General features: G+C 37.4%; 1 protein-coding gene across 1 annotated transcript; it reads right to left on the minus strand.

Moving 5' to 3' along the window:
- Positions 1 to 14,516: 14,516 nt before the first annotated feature.
- On the minus strand, positions 14,517 to 15,158 carry LOC110907687. The gene has a single exon (XM_022152632.1). It carries the CDS (start codon positions 15,156 to 15,158, stop codon positions 14,517 to 14,519), a length of 642 nt encoding a protein of 213 aa, XP_022008324.1.
- Between the last annotated feature and the right edge of the window lie 3,315 nt (positions 15,159 to 18,473).

Here is an 18,473-nt window from a genome sequence, read left to right on the forward strand (position 1 = left end):
CATGTCGAGAATATAAAGATCATTAACTCTCGGAGCCGATAAGAGAATCCATTCTTGTGGAATTTTGAATCCAGGTTTCAGCACATAGCAGCCGGCATCATCAAAATGCACGGAGAATTTTTTATCGCAGATTTGCGACACACTGAGAAGATTATGATCAATTTGCTTAACATAATTGATCTTATCGAAGCACACAAAACCATTTGAGATACTTCCCTCTCCAGTGATGAATCCGCCTTTGTCTCCCGCAAATGCGACATACCCTCCTCTAATATTTCTCACGTCGTATAGGAGCCGTAAGTCGCCAGTCATGTGCCTGGATGCTCCACTATCAACAATCCAGTGACTATTAATAGTTCCTCCTAGAACACCCTGCACATATCATTTAAAAAACATCAGTTGAGGATGGGGACCCAAGCCTTAGTGGTCTTGGGTCGTCCCTGAGCATCACGAAACGTGATATCAATCTCTTGATGGTTTTCAAGAACAACTGCTCCCCCTGAATTGTCACCCGCCTTAGGTAACCAAGTTTGTTTTTGCGTACCAGTTTGAGTGTTGTAAACAGTTTTTGAAGATTCTGGTTTTGCAGGTTGTGACACACTTGGTTCCCTTTGAACTGTTTTAACTTCAGATTTCAAAGCTTTTCCAACAGTTTTCATGTTCTTACGTCGTTGTTTAGTTTCTTGTTCTTTTACAGTTCGTTTATCATGTTTAGGTGAAACTGACCGACGTTGAGGATGAACTGTTTCAGGTGGAGCTTTCTCAACAAATTTATTCTTTGGAGCATTTGGGCAGTTTTTGATGATGTGCCCAATTTCTCCACATTTAAAACATGTTCTCCTTTCAACAAATTTAGGAGAACTTGATTGACCACAAGATGTCGAACTCGTGGAACCTGAGGTACTAGCCTGTTCATCACACCCATTTGTGCGTTGAGTGTAATTGTTATCAATGTTACGTTTTAAGATCGTGACCTGTTGTACAAAATCTGTATTTGATTTATTCTCAAAAGTCTCAATCTTATCAGTACCTGTGGATGCCACGAATTTGACACTTTTTGCTTTCTTTTGAGATCGAGCTCCTTTTGTTTCAGATTTCATCTGAGAGACCTTATGCTTTTGAGCTCGTTTGACTGGTTGTTTACCATTAGAAGCACTAGGTTGTTTAGTGGTTGAAGATTTTTGATTACCAAACTATTTTCTAATCTCAGCCTTAGGAATTGGATCACATTGTGTCACAACAATTCCCGGAAGTGTTTTTCCCAAAAATTTGTTTGTGTTGTCTTCAAAGACTTTATCAATCAAAGATTGATTTACATTTTTAATTGGGAAAACGTGATCTGAGTAGATTTTATTATCTCCAACCAATGTATACAACACATTACTGCTTTTAACAGTAGACACACATGTCTTATCAACTTTGACAGAATCAATCACTTGTTTCTTAACAGATGAGGCATCAGAAGTATCAGGATCACAAAGAATGTGATTCTCTCGTGGAATAACTACTCCTTTCATCTTGTTAAGTGATTTATCCTGATCACTTACATCCACTTCTGATTCATCATCCGATGTCTCATAGTCCTCGATAATTGGAGGACTTTGCTTCATGGATGATGAAGTTTCTTGTTGCTTAGAGGATGTGTTTGAAGAATTGTCCGGTTTAAACCCTAGGCCAGTAGCAAATTCCTCAACATCAAGAGGCACACTGGGTTCATACCGAGGCATTTCCTCCTCATCAGGCATCTTGGTATAATTGTTCATCAAAGGGGGCGGACATTTCTTATACCCTATGCCTTTCTGATTTCCCTTCGGTTGTTGAACATCGATGATGTGATCAAGCACAAATTGGGAGTTAGAATAACTCTCCAATTTTTGTTTGATCGCATCATGCTCGCATTGGGCAATGGCTAATTGCTTCTTAGTTTCTTCCACAATGTTAATGTATTCATTTATACTTACTTGCTTGTGGTAAACTACTTTGTTCACTTCGGACACATTTTTCTTTAATGTTTCAATTACTGATTTAAAATCTTTTTCGTTCCGAGTTAAAGCCATATTTGCCTCTTTGCATTTGGAAAGTTCAATAACCAAATTTTGATTATGACTATGAAGCTTTTCTAGTTCCAGCTTCATTTCAGCACTTGATCCACAAACACTAGGAGCAGGAGGTTCAGAATTTACCTGAATCGAAGAGGCTGACACATTTGTCATAAAAGCAGTTTGAAAAGAAAAAGATCCGTCTTCAGAAAAGAACTTTTCCATTTCTCTGGATGTAGTAGCAGCCTTCTTGATCAGAATTGATTTCTGACATATAAGTTCATCAGCTTCATTCAATAAATCCTCAACACCAGAACCTGCTTCCTCCTTCACATCAGACTCTGATTGATTATCCCCAGAAACAGAGCCTTCTTCATCAGAACTTCCAGAATAACCAGAACTGTCATCACTTTCAGAGGACTCTTTTTTATGATCATGCTTGATGTGATTGATGATCTTAGCATAACAAGCTGTTCCACTTCCTTGATCACCTTCACCAAACTGCACAGACCAGTCACATCCCTCATCAGCTTGAACAGTCAAAGCTCGATTGGGATTTGAAGTTCCAGGCTGGCCCTGATTGTTATTAACTGCCACCATCCTCCTTTCACGGTTTTCTTGCTGGGCATTCACATTTGTAGTACTCGTCTGGTTTCTGAAAGGGTTGTGATTGCCTTGTTTTGTTGGTCGAGTGCACTCTCGTTTGAAGTGCCCTTTATTACCACAATTGAAGCATGTAACGGCGTTAATATCAAACCCATACTTCGTATCTTTCTTTCCTTCCAACGAAGTTCTTCCAGTTCGAGCCATGAAATATTTTGCCCTTCTCACTGCACTAGCAAAAGCCCATTTGATATCCATCAACTCCATTTCTTCCTTGTCGATCTGTTGATAATCTTCATTGGTCATGTTGATGTTTCCAAGCTGACCTGCTACCAAACCACAGTAAGCACTGACCATTGTATTGATAATTTCCATATGCTCCTTAGCAACTTCAATGCTGAGGTGTGAAAGGTTTGAATTATTGACTCGGATTGTGTTAGGGTTTTGAGGTTGAGGATTGTTTGTATAGTGAGCCTGCTGTTGTTGTTGTGGTGGTTGGACTTGTGGCTGTGTTGGGACGGGAATGTAAGACCTCGGATCAAAAGCCGGAGCAGCAGTTGATTGAGGAAACGGAAGAGAACTTGTGTTGGACACAAATGCAGTTTGCAGTTTAGGTTGCTGAGCTGCAGCGGATCTTGCCAAAACATCGAAGCCTGGAAGGTACATTTCTGTATTCTGAGGAGCGGGATCTCGCTTTGCTTTCCTGATTTCTTCATCATTTTTATGTTCCAGTTTCTGAATGAACTCATAGATGTTAACCGTGTCTAGAGTTCCAGTATGCTTCAACAACTCAATAAAAGAACTCCATTTTGGAGGTAAGGCGTCAGCAAACCTATTCACCATGTCTTGTTGAGTAGATACAACCCCATAAGCACACATTTCACTAATCAAATGATAGAACCATGTTGTCATATCATTTAGAGTTTCGTTTTCCAAAAACTGAAACGATTCAAACTCTTTCTTCAACAAATCATGACGAGACTTTCGAGTAGCTGCATTGCCTTCTCCTCTAGCAACTAAGGCATCCCACAATGTTTTCGTGGTCTTGCAGTAGGAGAACTGATGATAGATATCTTTGTTGAGTGCTTGTGTAAGTGTAGCAAAGGCCTTTTTCTCCAATTCATAAGCCTTCTTGTCATTTTCGAGCATGTTAGCATAACCTTCTGAAGTGGACGCTGCAACCTCAAGATTAGCATTGAATGCATTGATGAAACACGTCCAAAGATCGGTGCTTTGCCCTTGAACATACGTGTGAAAGCGGTTTTTCCATGATGGAAAGTCGTTCATATGGTTCAACTTTGGTGGACGATTGTTGCTGCCCGTTTCGCTTTCACTAATCAAAAGATTTTGAATGCTTTGACTTTGATTGGATACCAATGCCCATTGACTTGGACTGATTGATGGCGGTGGAAACATACTTTTCGCCCAAGCTGCAGCAGAGGTTAGCTCTTGACTAGATTGTGAGTCAATACTCCAGTCCCAAGGACTTGTACAACTCATTTTGATGAAATACTAATAGAAGACCTACACAAACACAAACTGTTAAATTCAAACAAACTAAGATCGAAGGATCAAAAACTAAAATCGAAGGATCAACACTTGTTCGAAGGATCAACAATGTTCGAAAGATCACTGTTGAATTTCGAACAATTGATTTCGAAAGATTCACAATTGAAAGATCCTTATCTTTCGAACACTGATCTCGAAAGATTCACAATGAAAGATCCTTATCTTTCGATCAACGATTTCGAAAGATTCACAATTTAAAGATCCTTATCTTTCGTAAATGTATCCTTCGAAAAGATTCCCCTGAGCTCGAAAGATAGATCACAAACTTCGAAAGATGTTCGAAGGATGGTTATCTGTGGAAACTCCTTTGATCGAAAGATAATCTTTCGACTTCGAAGGATATCTTTCGAATGGAACTGACACACCTGACACAAAGTTGACAAGTTGGTGAAAAGGTGATAGGTTGGTGAACAACTTTCGGCAGAAAGGTATGTTCCTTTCTACCAACTCAGATTTGACCTTTAAAATATTTCCCAAAAAGGAAAATCTTATCCAGAAACTCCGGTCACCGGAAAACACCGGAATTTGGCTGGAAATCACCAAATTTCTTAAAAACAAGTTTTAAGTTACCCAACCCGCCTTTTAACACTCCCGGTTGGTTTAGAACACGTTTTTATGCCAAGAATTCCAAGAAAATCACTAAAAACGGGAGCTAAACCAAGTGTCCAAACACACCAAGACTTGAACAAACCCGGTTTTTAACAAGGAAAAGAGCCTTGGCTCTGATACCACTTGTAGGTCCCTCGCGGAGGATGAGGTTAAACCTTAACCTTGTTATATTAACACACTAGCAAGTGCGGAATCCAAGCTAGAGTGCAACCGAGTTGAGACAAGCATAAACACAAAACACACAAGGTTCACCGATTAACACCACTTGTATTAATGCGAATGAAAGGTTCCGGTTACAAGCACAAGGTTTACAAATCAGTATTGCAAACTCTCTAATGTGTGTGTTCTTGACAGAAGTGTCTCTCAAGTGTTTTCGAATGTCTCTACTGAAAAGAACACACTGCATGGGTATATATACCCAGCACAGCAAGTCTGGTCGAAGGATCAGGAATACTAATCGAAAGATCATCTTTCGATCAGACTGCCATCGAAGGATTCACAGGGACCTCGAAGGATGATCTATCGAGGTCCATCAATCATCCATCGAAGTTTCATCTTTCGAATTCATCGAAGGATCTTACTATCCTTCGAGCCAGACAATGATTATCATGCACTAACTGTTTGGCCAAGTCAAACCAGGAGGATGGTTGACTTGGTCAAACTTACAAGACTAACAACGGACATCGTCTAATATCGACACGATACAGAGTACAGACAAAGTACAGACACAAGTGCACCAACAGTAAGATGTGCCACGCAAAAGGAAAATTACAAGATTTTCTCTAATGTTATTGACAATCACAGGTCACCCTCAAACTTCAAGCCATTTATTTTGTGATGTTGGATTTTAAAATATTTCAGCAAACAAATGGGTCAATTTAAAATAATAAATAATAATAAAAAACTGTACCTTAATAAATTTAATATCGTTATTTTTATTACTTCTATTATAACCTTGTTAGACATGTAAAAAAGAGAAAATTTTGTGAATGATCAAGTTGACTTCTCCGGTCAAACCCTTGCCGGAAAAGTTGTCAGAGCTAAAGTTTTGCAAGAAATTTCAAGAAAAACCTTATATTAGCATGTTTCCATGTATTTGAACAAGGTTTTTGTAAAAATTTTCAGCAAAACAACAAGATTTCTTAAGTTTTCAGGCCACTTTCTAACAAAAACATCAAAAAATCTTGTTTCAAGCTCAAGAACACTTCCAAGATGCTTCACAACTTGTTCAAACACACCACTATGCTTGGTTTTCAACAAGAAAGAGAGCCAATCTAATACCACTTGTAGGATCAAGAAACCTACTTTCTTGTTGTTAGAACACAAATACAAGTGCGGAATCGTTGTAAGTATGCAACCAAAGCAAAGTAAAGAACACACACGTAACCAAAGATTCACTAATCTTGATTAAATGGAAGAGAACACATACAAACACATACACACAGTGTTTTACAGACTCACGAAGTTCTCTTAGTCTGTTCTGCAAACAAAAGCTGTCTTATATAGAGTCCCAACCCAGTAACATCACGAAGGATGTTACTGGGCCCACAAAGAACTAAGGCCCACGAAGAACATAGCTCTTCGTTGATTAAAACCACGAAGAACCATTCAGGGTATGAAGAATGTTCTTCGTGATGACCAATCTCCACGAAGAATGGGTTCTTCGTGGAGGCCTGCAAACAGCAAAGGTAAGACAGAAGCATATGCAGAAACATATAAAGAGAACCAAACACCTGCAGACGTCATATATTGCAGTTGCAGTACAAACATACATACATAAACTGTACAACCGTCGTACCAAGTTAAGATATATCTTGACTTGGTTGACTCCACCAAAACATATAGACTCGATAATACAAAAAGACCGTTTCATTACATTATGACGTAAACAAAATAAGAACAAACGACATACACAAAAAGTGCATCAACACTCGGATAATGTATTGACTCGTTTCCCGACGAGTCGTCATATACGTTGACAGATCATAATACGACTCATCGTAGTGTTATACAAGATGTAGACATATATATACATATATATTTTTATGTAGGTAAACGCAAATGTTTACGTATATAAACGTCGTGTCTCGTGAATAATTATCAAAAATAATTATATAGTTGTTGCTTGTTAGGCTCGGATCCATTTGTTTGTTATCAAAACAACGCAGATAATAATGTGCTGAAATCGTTCGGTAATATATCATATGCCGTTTAGGCGTTCGAAATAAATATAAATAATTATAATTATTTTATGAAAGATTTCCGAGTTTCGATACGTTTGAAATAAATATAAAAAGCTATATTTATTTTAAACAAGTATTGGGTTTTGTTAATTAGTAACCCATATTTGTCAATCTGTTAAAACTCGTTTTATCAGTTATTCAAACACCGCCAATATAAATATAGATATATATTTAGTTTGTACAAATACTTGATCTCGTTGGACGTCAATTTTAGGATATAAATACGTTTCGTAAGTCGTAAAGCGTCGCCAAATGAACATTCTTTGTATTTATTTCGCAATAATACTTTGACTTCCGATAAATATTTGAATAACCCCGACAACTCAAGTTGTCGTTATTTTGTCAAAACTCAACAATTACTCAACAATATAACAATATATATAAAATTTCCGTCAAGTATATCAAAATGTAAACTAATACCTAATCAAATCGGGTCGAGCCCGGTCGCGTATAACTATAAACTTCCTAACAACAAAATAATAAACAAAAATTCGCGTCGTTTAAATCTTGTTAATGGTTCTCGCGTTGGCTGCCTTTGACTTCCATTGAACGTCTATTGACCCGAGTTGACTCGGGTGTTGACCGAGTCGACTCGGTTTGACATGATGTTAGCGGCTCTTTTTCTCTCTCCTTCTCCCTTTGTCAATTTTGTGGAACCACGCCGCCGTGCGCCACCATCCGGTGACCGGCCATTAAATCGAGAAACCGGGGGGGGGGGTGTTGGGGGTTTACAGGTGTGCGACGGAACAAGCACGGGGCGTCGGAATCTCTGTCACAACGTGGCCGGCTTCGCCCTTGTTCTTTTAAGATAATTGAAGAAACCTTTTAAAGGCCCTAGTTCTTTTTGTTCTCACAACTTGTGAATGCATTTCAGGATGATAAATGCGGGAAACGGCTTCTCGAAGACTCGTTGAAGATTTGCAGATCCCGCATATATCAAGGGGGAGTTTGTAAATGCACTTCAGGATGAAAAATGCGGGAAACGGCTTCTCGAAGACTAGTTGAAGATTTGGAAATCCCGCATATATCAAGGGGGAGTCTGTAAGTGCACCAAAGTTTGATAAATGTTGGATTCTGCTGAAGTTTCAACATTGAAGGACTAATCTTGAAATTATGTGAAAGTGTCACGAGTTTGGACAAGGGTTCTCATCAAAACTTGTGGTTTTATATAGTGAGAACTTGTAGTTTTATATGGTGAGTACTTGTGTTCTAGTGTGCGAACTTGTATTTCTTAATAGTGGTGAGTACTTATTTGTTTAGTAATTAGGGTTTCATGGATAGTCTTAATGCAAACATATGGTTGTATTAAAGTTGTGTGTTGTATGCAATCATCGACATTCAATGAAACAGTTAAATTTTTGGAGAAAACTTCTTGTGCAAACAAACCCTAGGTTTGTGTTCTTTGTTCAATCAGTGTGATTGTTGATTGTGCATACTCGGTGTATTCACGGTTCTCTTCTTCTACACCTTCTGTACGATCTAGGTTGCGGTACGAGGCACGCGATGGTTTCCGCACAACAAACCACAGGGAGCACAACTGCTATTTCCAAAAGTTGGGGACTAAACGTGAAAAAACGTGAAACCACAGGGACTATCCGGGCAATAAACTCTTTATGATTTTTAATATTTAGAATTACTAATTATCAGTATTTCAGAGTTAAACATTTATAGGTGTCTAATATTATTGTCTCTCATTTTAGCTAAGTTTCGGCTCTGTTATACAATTCACATGTCAAAACATATATTTAAATCATCAATAAGCCAACATCCATTTTATATGTACATAAATTCATATTACTATAAAACCAAATTTAAAATTCGATAACAAGGAAACTACAACCATTCAAGATCTATGCGTATCAGGAATTTGAGATGGTGGCAACATTCCTTTAAGCACTAACAAACGTTGCATTGTCTCCATTTGTTCCGCCATCTCTCTTTGAGTTTTCTCATAATGAGAAATCCTCGTAGCTACTTGTGCCGCTACTCGAGCCTCTATCTGTGCATCTACCTGTGATTGAACCAACATTTTGATTTCATCTAAAGATGTTATATTTGTTGCAGATGAGCTGGCACCAAAAACATCACAAGGAGGTAATCCTACACCGAAGGTCCTCACACACTCTTGTCCACTAGACCTTGTTGGATTACCGGAAATTTGTCGTTTGGATGAATAACTCATTTGCTCTGCTTGTGGTACCACATTCCACTTCTCATTCATCCTTTCCTGAGATAAAAAAAAAAAAACATCACATTCACAATGATGAACTTTTAACCGTGAGTCATGTATTATATGTTTGAAATACTAATCCCCCATTGTGGTTCTTACTTCTTATGACCAAGAAGAGACAATAATTATGAACGACAAGAGAAGCATTAAAACGGTATGATCAGATTTGGAAAACATATTTAATGCATCAATTTGTTGGATTCCATTCAACTTTTCACGTTTTTGCCTTTAAAATGTTTTTCTGAAATACAAAACAAAAAGATTGACATTCTTTATTGTTGTCACATAGATCTCAGGGTTACCAAAAACTTTGATTTGAAATGTATCTTCAAGGAGAACCACTAACTAATTTACAGGGACAGAAAGAGGTAGAGGAAATGTAACCTGGTAATGGAAAGGCCTGTGTGAATGTAGGCTTAAATCCACCTTATCACGTGACGTGAAAGGGGTACCGCATGCAGTTTTCGGCGCCCGAATGACCTCACGTTCACCCAGAGAAGATGATCCTTTCCTTGAATTGTTGTTAAAAGTTGGTTGAGCACCATTACCAAATGTTTCTTCAATCAATTTAAAATACTGTAAATGGATGATGCTTTGTGCATCCTGAAGATTGAAATTCAAATATGCAAAATTTCAGGAGCCACGCCATATAATTATAAATTTGAGTCCATAAGCATTGTATCATTACTACATACAAATGTGCATACTAGTTCCCTCTAAATATCCAGTAAAGTCTAATGATTAATAAAGCTAAATATATCAAATGAATAGCGATAAATCATGCAGCTATATATACATGCATACAAACCTGTGAGCCTCCTTCACCATTATCCGATGCTTTTCCTGTATGCGAACTATCCAGTATGAACTCTCTTACTTTGCATAGTGACCTCAGCCACTTTCCTGACTTTGGATGTCGATATTTCTACATGGTGTTTTGTTTTTGGTTACCCTCATAACAGACAAGTATAAATAAAAAAAATTTGTAGTAGAGAGGATGAATTGTTTACCTTGTCAACTCTATATCTTCCATTTGTTTCTGTACGCTTATATTTCTTAACAGTCCACCCTTTTAAATTTTTTAGTAGTTCCAGCGGATCTAGAGTACTTTCATCAATTTGTCGGCGTGAAATTAGCTGTTGAATAACCAGTTCTTTTAGAAACAAAATGGTAATGGTAACGTACATAAGCAGTATCAAATGCAAAAATATAAATCGCAGATTTGGAGACTCAAAAGCCAGGTTGAAAAAAGGGTTTCTAGGACAATCCATCTTTATAACTAAACAAAATAAGTCATATTTACCTCCTTGATGTTATTGGATTTATACAATTCCTTAAGGCTGAATTCTATATCATTTTCCTCCTCCACTTCAGAAACACATCGTTCTCTCTTTCGCGTTGATCCATCTCCCTGCATATGGTTTTGGTTTTTTTTTCTTCTTAGTGTCATAAAAAACATGACATAAAGTAGCAACGCCAAATAGGTTAAATTTTCACTCAAGTCTGAAGGTGGAGACTAAAATAGGTTGCAATGCTAAATAGACTACATTTTCACACAAGTGCTCCATAAATATAATTGCTTTACTAATAAGGTCATTAACCCAAGTTCTGTCTTGATCATTGTTAAGTTGAGTTATGTCTGAAATGCTTTAGTCCTCAAAGTTATAACACGCTTAGAATACTATTTACTCCATCCTATAATATATCGCTGATTTGTTGTTGAAATCAATCAACTTGAACTACTATTACTTTTACGTGTTTTCTATCTTTGAGGAGAACATCTGTTACCTGATTTGTTATTAACAATGATGCAGTAACCCGTAATATTTAAGGATATATTACCTCAGCATCACCAAACTCTTCTTTTGGCTTCCACGATGATATTGGTTCTGCCATGATAACATTGTTTGCGCATTCTCTCCACTTTTGCGCTTCCTGTACTTGCAACAACATCTACGTTAATTGTCTATATAAATTGTAGAATTAGGAGAAATATATATATTTAGCATAGCCATTATAGTAAGAACAGGAAGAAATGACAACATAAAGATTGAAGATAGGCAGTGCAGCAAGCATTTAGTGTGTCCCAAAGTTAGAATTGGGAAAGAATATATATATTTAGCATAGCCATGATAGTAAGATCAGGAAGAAAAGACAACATAAAGATTGAAGATAGGCGGCTGCAGCAATCATTAGTGTGTCCCAAAGTTAGAATTGGGAAAGAATATAGAAGTAAGATCCGCATAAGAACGCGAAGTAATGTAACCACAGTACTTCAACAGTGCACCGCATTGCTTACATAATGGAGTCAAAGAATCCATTTCTTGTAAAAGATTTGGGAGAAAATATATAAAATACACAAAGGACTTATAAAATGACGTGTTATATCACCACATCCTAAAAACATATAAGGTTCCTTCAAAAGACGGTTTCCTCACAAGTTCTTTGGCGCAGATTTGATTAAACTTTGTAAAACTGCTAAAACCGAATCAAGATAGGTTTTTTTATATTTTTATCAAATCTTTTCTCTTTCTCAAGAACCCGGATATGAAAACAAAATTCAACAAAAAATAATAATCCTCTATACCTGCTCGTTGTATAAAACAATTTCTGTTCCCGTGGGAATGAATGATCGGTTTTCAAGGCTGTTGCTAACCATTTTTCTATAGTGCTGATGAATATTAAACAATGACAAGAAGAATAGAATGACAAGTGACTATAGAGAGGATTGTGAGATGCAATTGTGTGTCATATTTTGGTTGATGGTGGTTTTTATTTATACTCATTAGCTATGAACACATTTATTATACTAATACAACAAAAAAAATGAAAAATTCAATGTATTTGTAACACTACTAATATCTCCTGATGTGTTTTAAATTAGTTACTCTTCTTGCTATAAAGCTTTTGGACTAGAATTGAATGCAGTGTTGCATTCCCTCCAAAACTAATTAAATACTTTTGAATTTCTTAGATAACAGAAATAGAAAGAAGTTAATTCAATTTGCAACCATACATTTAAAGGAATATAGTTTATAGAGTGGGGATCCTACGGAAAGTGTGTTTTTCCTAAAAAGTGTAAAAAGTCATAAAACACAATAATTTCAGGCATAAAACACACCTAAAAGTCACAAATAATAGAATGAATATTACTATAACACCATATTCAAACTCTAATAGTCCATAAAAACTTCAAACACACCATCGTAGAACTATGAATATAAAACACACAATGCTAAACAACATAAAACACAATAATATTTGTCATTCCACAATCAGAGCCTTAACATCTAAAACACAACACAAAACCCACATACATGATGTTTTAGTAATCTTCATCATATTATTTGTAGGTTTTTGGTGTGTTTTATGGTTAACATTATGGTGTTTTATGACTTTTTATACTTTTTAGGAAATTTGGACTTTCTGGTCAACTCCTATCCATAATTTATATTCTAATATTATTGCTTCTAATATTTTTGTACATGATCTGTCTTCTATGTGTGTCTCTCTCTTTTTCTATATGTTCTATCATTATAGAAATTTTAGTTTTGCTTTAACAAAGTTGACATATAAAGAGTGTCGGCTTTGTCATTAGGAGTTAATTTTCTTCTAATTCATTACGTAGCTACTATTGGTGTCTTGTGACTCATGATATTAACTAGGGGTGAGGATAGAAAATTAATAATAAGCGATAACAACCCAAACATAACCGAGAACCGACAAAATTGATGGTTCAATTTTTAGTTGTGGGAATAACATATGGTCTATTTTCGGTTGGGCATATAATAACCGGACTGTTGGAAGCTATATATATCGAAGTCAACGTTTGGTCCAACCACTACAAGAAAGGAACACCTTTAGCGGCGACATTTGGCCTGTCACCGCTATTGCCGTTGCCGCTAAAGGTGTTCCTTTCTTGTAGTGAACATTGGAAGTTTGAAATTAGTCATCAAGAAAGTTGAAGGGATAGAAACGAAAAGAACCTAAGTTTTATTAGTATGTTTATCCAGTATTTGATTTAAATGTAGGTTAGTTTGATTTTTGAATTGCATGTTTATCTTGTCAGTGTACGAGTCCTAGCATGTTATGGTGTGGTTAGTATATAGGGGATAGTCATTGACGGTTAAATGTGTTAGTGTGATTTCCAAATTATTTCAATAAAAGTGTTGAAGTGGCCAGTAAACGTATTTCAAAATCAAATTTTTGCTTATTATTTTTATTAATTAATGTTAATTGGGCAAATGAGTCATTGACAACGTAAAAAACGTAAGCGTAAAACCTTTTGGTTGCTGACCTATAATCGAACCGATCAACCGAATCCGGCCATACAAAAAATTGATTAATTGAAACCCAAATAGTTAACATTCTATTATAACTGAAAATATATGTTTGGTTCGGTGGGGGCTCAAAATCAATCCAAACCTCCCCATGTCAATCCCTAATATAAACATGTCTTTTTAATCTCTTGTATAAAAGGCTTAGCTACGAGTATCAAGCATGTGATGTTGGTAGGTCAATCAATGTACTCAAGTTGTAAACTTGGTAACCAAGTTTGAGGGATCGAGCAAATGAGTTATTAAATTTGTCAATTTTAAAAGAACAATAAAAATAAATAAATAACCAAAACTGCTATTTAATAAAAGTAATGTTATTATTTTGACTACTTTTATAATAACCCCTATTAGGCACATAAAAAGATAAAATTATGTGAATGATCAAGTTGACCTAAAAAATATACTAAACTAACCCTTTAGCAAAAGAAAAAAAAAAGCCAATTAAAACTCAAAAACACGAAAAACAGAGTGAAGTGAAAGTTCAAACCACTAATATATACACACCGCATCCCGCTATCGTTAAAATCTCATTAAGTTGTACATAATGTCATGAATATCTTGCTATAGATAGTCTTTCTTTGAAGGGTTGTAGATATTGAAATTATACTTAGGCTATGAGGTGTGGTTAGAGCCCCATGGGGGCTTTATCATGCCACCTAGGATTCATGTTATCGTCATGTCAGCATGGAGGCTTTATCATGCCCCTCTTTAATTTGGAGGGTGTGGATGGAGCCCCGTGTCATGATTAACTAATTATTTATTTATATATTTTTTTAAATTAAATGGCAATTTTAATAACTACAAAATTAAAAATAAAAACATAATTTCATTAAAAATAAAAAATAACATACTAGAAAAAAAAAAAAAGACAACCTACTTAAAAAAATTACATATATTTGGCCCGAATTTGTGCCTTACGAGCCTCCAAAATGACTCGGTCCTCCTCTGGTAGATGTGACAGATCCCTTGCGAGAAAGTCCATGTCTCTCGCAATTTGTTTCTCCATTCTCATTTCTTGGTCTTTTTCCCTAATGGAGATTATTTGCTTGAGATCTGCCTGGACCTCGCTAATCTTTGACGGACCATCTGATTTAGTAGACTTTCCACGTGCCTTTGCTTTACTTTTATCCCTACCAGTTGGACGAGGCAGTTCTTGTGGTTCTTCAAACTCGTCAGTATCCTCGTTTAGATTAATTATTGTACGAGCATCGGACCCAGATGGTTCGGTGGTGGATGTCGATTTGGACCGTTTGGATCTAGGGCGGGTTGGGTCGAACGGTGGCACAAGATGCCACTTTGGAGATTTGCAAAGAAGCTCCCATGTGGTTACCAACGTAAACATATGTCCATGGTGCATTATATATTCGTTGTGGGCTTCTGTCAAGACATCGACATCGCTCGCACCACTTCTCCTTCGAGTGTTATTGACGAGGTCGTTGTATATAGTGTTGAAGTTGCTAACCTTCAGCTTGATAGCACCCCACTTTCCCGAAAAAGAGTCGGCGATTCGATACAAGCCACGACCCATTGTGACGAAAAACTTCTCGCTATACAACCCCAAAATACCTTTATGTCTTGGTCGTCTCCTAAAAAATATTTACAAAAGCATAAAAAAAATATTTACAAAAGCATAAAGAATATTATTTACAAAAGCATAAAAAAATTATTTACCAACAATCTCGTCCTCCGACACGTCGAGCCAAGCTTTTGCAAACTCGAACTCTTCCTTAGGCGACCAAAATTCTACCTTCTTAGGGGTACGTTTTTCGGTCTCATCCTTCTTTTTATGGCTTCTTTTTTTATAGGAGAGGATTCGACTTGGTTTCGGGAACGAATTCGGCTTCGCTTGTGTCTTGGGCGAGTATGTTTGGTGGTGGCATGTTTGTCGGAAAAAAAGGGTTAAGAATAATACCCGAAATATGGGGGCATCAGTTGAGTGGTGGGATGAGGAGAAGTTGGTGGCATTGGATAATATCCAACCTCACCCGTACGCGGGTCTCGGCGATAGCGGTCCTCTTGCTCGTTGTTTTGCAAATTTGTTGTTTTGCAAATTTTGCCAAAGCGGATTGGCCGGGTCCCATGGGTTGTTTGGGTTGTTGGGAAACATTGTTGGGAAGTTTTAAAAAATATGAAGAGAATTGTATAAAAAGTGAGGTAGAAAGTGAGAGGAATGATTTAAAAAGTGAGGTAGAAAGTGGGTATTTATAGTGTTAATTTATAAATAAAATAAAAAGTAATTTTTTTAAAAAAAATTTTGAACGTTTTCAACGGTCCAAAAAATTAATGCTCCTCGGTCCATGTGCGTCGTAGCTCGTTACCATCTTGGCGATGGTTCAATAGCGCCCCGACATAGCGCCGGGGGTGTGGATCGATGGCGGGGATGGGGCGCTATGGGTGGCCCCCCCACACCCTCTAGCCTTAGTATAATGTTTGGAATAAATAGAGAAAATTACTTTTTGAGTTCATGTGTTTTAGAGGTTTTAACCATTTTAGTTCAAAATCAAAATATTTACCGTCCTGCATACCTACAACTACTTTTCTTAATAATTTGAGTGCAAATTTTTAACATCATCCACCAAGTCTATTAACTACAAGGACATTATTTAGACATAATATGCATAAGAGTGTAAGGGACAACTTTTTAATGCATAAAGTTTTAATATTATAATATAAAAAATAAATTATATATAATATTAATACACATAGTCACACACAAACTCCACACACCTGCACTTTCACTCTCTTTCCCCATCCCACCACCACCGCATGACCGCCACCACACCTCCACCTCCCGTGCACCACCACACCAACCTCTGCACTTCTCCTCACTGCATCGCACCACTTCACCACCGCACCTCCAACTTAAACCCCTCACACACACATAACCCACAAACACTATCCACCACCGCACCACCACCACCCCCACCATCGCACCACCACGACCACCCCCCCCCCCCACCAACATCCCTACCACTGCAATAACATCAACGGGAGGTCCACCACTGCAACAAGATCAACCATCATCCCCACCACTCGATGACGTCCACCGTTATCCCCACCACAAGATCAACCGGAGGTCTCTCTATCTCACTCGACGTCCTCCACTATCATCCCCACCACAGTAACAAAATCTATCGGCGCTGCAAATCCGATACGGGATCTTCAGATCTGAGACTCAAATGCTCAATTCGTTGTGGAAACAGGTTAATTTTAGGGTTCTTGATATTTTGTTGTTCAGATCGGATATGTGTGGTGTACGACTAGTGAATTGTTTTGTGGTGGAATCGTGAAAAGTTGTTTCTGGAGATGTATTGGTGGTGATGTGGTGGGGCTGCGGTGTTGGTGGAGGTGTCGGTTCGGCGGTGATGGTGGGGGCGTGGTGCGGTGGTTTTTTAAATATAAGGGTTATTTGGTCATTTAACAAAAGTTAACAGAATAATTCTAATAGTGTTAAAAATTTGGACTCAAATGGTTAAGAAAAGTGGCTCTCGGGGCGTTAAACATTTTGATTTTGGTCTCAAGTGATTAAAACCACTAAAACACGGAAATCAAAAAATAATCTTTCGGAATAAATATCTGAAAACAATTATGAATCCCCAAACTCTAAATTCTGTGTATCCGCCAATTCACTTGCATATTCTAGGGATCTAGTGAGCAAGAAGAGGAAATTGCAAGAAATGCCACGTAAAAAGAAAAATTGCAACATTTTCGACCATGCTCATGTAGTCATATCATGTCCCTCTCAAACCTTAAAGCCATTTTATTGTTGTGATGTTGGATTTCAAAAGGTTTTTTTATTGGGCAATTTTAATACCATTGTTATAAACGTGGTCATGTAAAACCATCCGTAGTGGGGCGTGATTTTTAAAAAAAATTGAAAAATAACGCCCCAAAACGCCCCCACCATCATTACAGTAGGCGTGTTTTGGCGTTATTTTTGAAACAAAATCAGTTTGGCGTTTTAAAAAACACGCTCAAATTTGCTTTGGGGCGAGAGATGAACATTTGACCCACCAATCACACCCCACATGTACACCCCACATGTCTGACTTTTGAGCCAACTTTTGTCTTCATATGCCACTTTTTAGCTAATATTAATAAGTTTGTCTGACAACTTAAATTAAAAAAAAAAGTGAAATGATTGAATGGGGGTATTGGCATAATGCCCCACTACACCACTTTTGCTATAATGCCCCATCGCTGACTAGGACGCTACGTGTCGGATAATGCCCTATGGTGGGGGCATTATACCACATTACCGCTACACATGGTCTAAGTGAATCCGACCATTCAATATATAATGGTAGAATCCCCTAATGGGGGTGTATACCATGTGTGAGGGACAACCCTTCAAGGATAGGAATGTGAGAGGGATTCGAAGAAGGAATGGGTTTTTTAACAACAATTTGTATTAGATACCTAGCGGGTAGTTGGAGTTAAAATACAAAACAAGAAATTGGACAACAAAGACCCTAAAAACACGATAGAGGAGAGTTAATCATATAATCTTTTTGAAAGACAAGTTGTTCCAGGCTTTCCATATGAACAAAGACGTGGTGTAAACAATCAAGAACCATAACCTTTAAACCTCTTTCGAACATCTGTCACCCACCAATACCAACATAAGTTGTTGAACCGAGTTACACGAGGGAAAGTCTTCCCCAGTCCACCACGATATACGTCTCCAAACTTTCAAAGCAAACGAACACTCCAGAAACAAGTGATCAGTTGATTCTACAACACCAAAACATAGCTGGCACGAGAGAAAGGGAACCAAAACTCCTCAAGAAGACTAGAACCAAGGTTGAAAAGGATAGGAAGTGATTGGAAAATGCAACTCTTG

The sequence above is a fragment of the Helianthus annuus genome, chromosome 14 (assembly GCF_002127325.2).
Source record: "Helianthus annuus cultivar XRQ/B chromosome 14, HanXRQr2.0-SUNRISE, whole genome shotgun sequence".
NCBI classification, from domain to species: domain Eukaryota; kingdom Viridiplantae; phylum Streptophyta; class Magnoliopsida; order Asterales; family Asteraceae; genus Helianthus; species Helianthus annuus.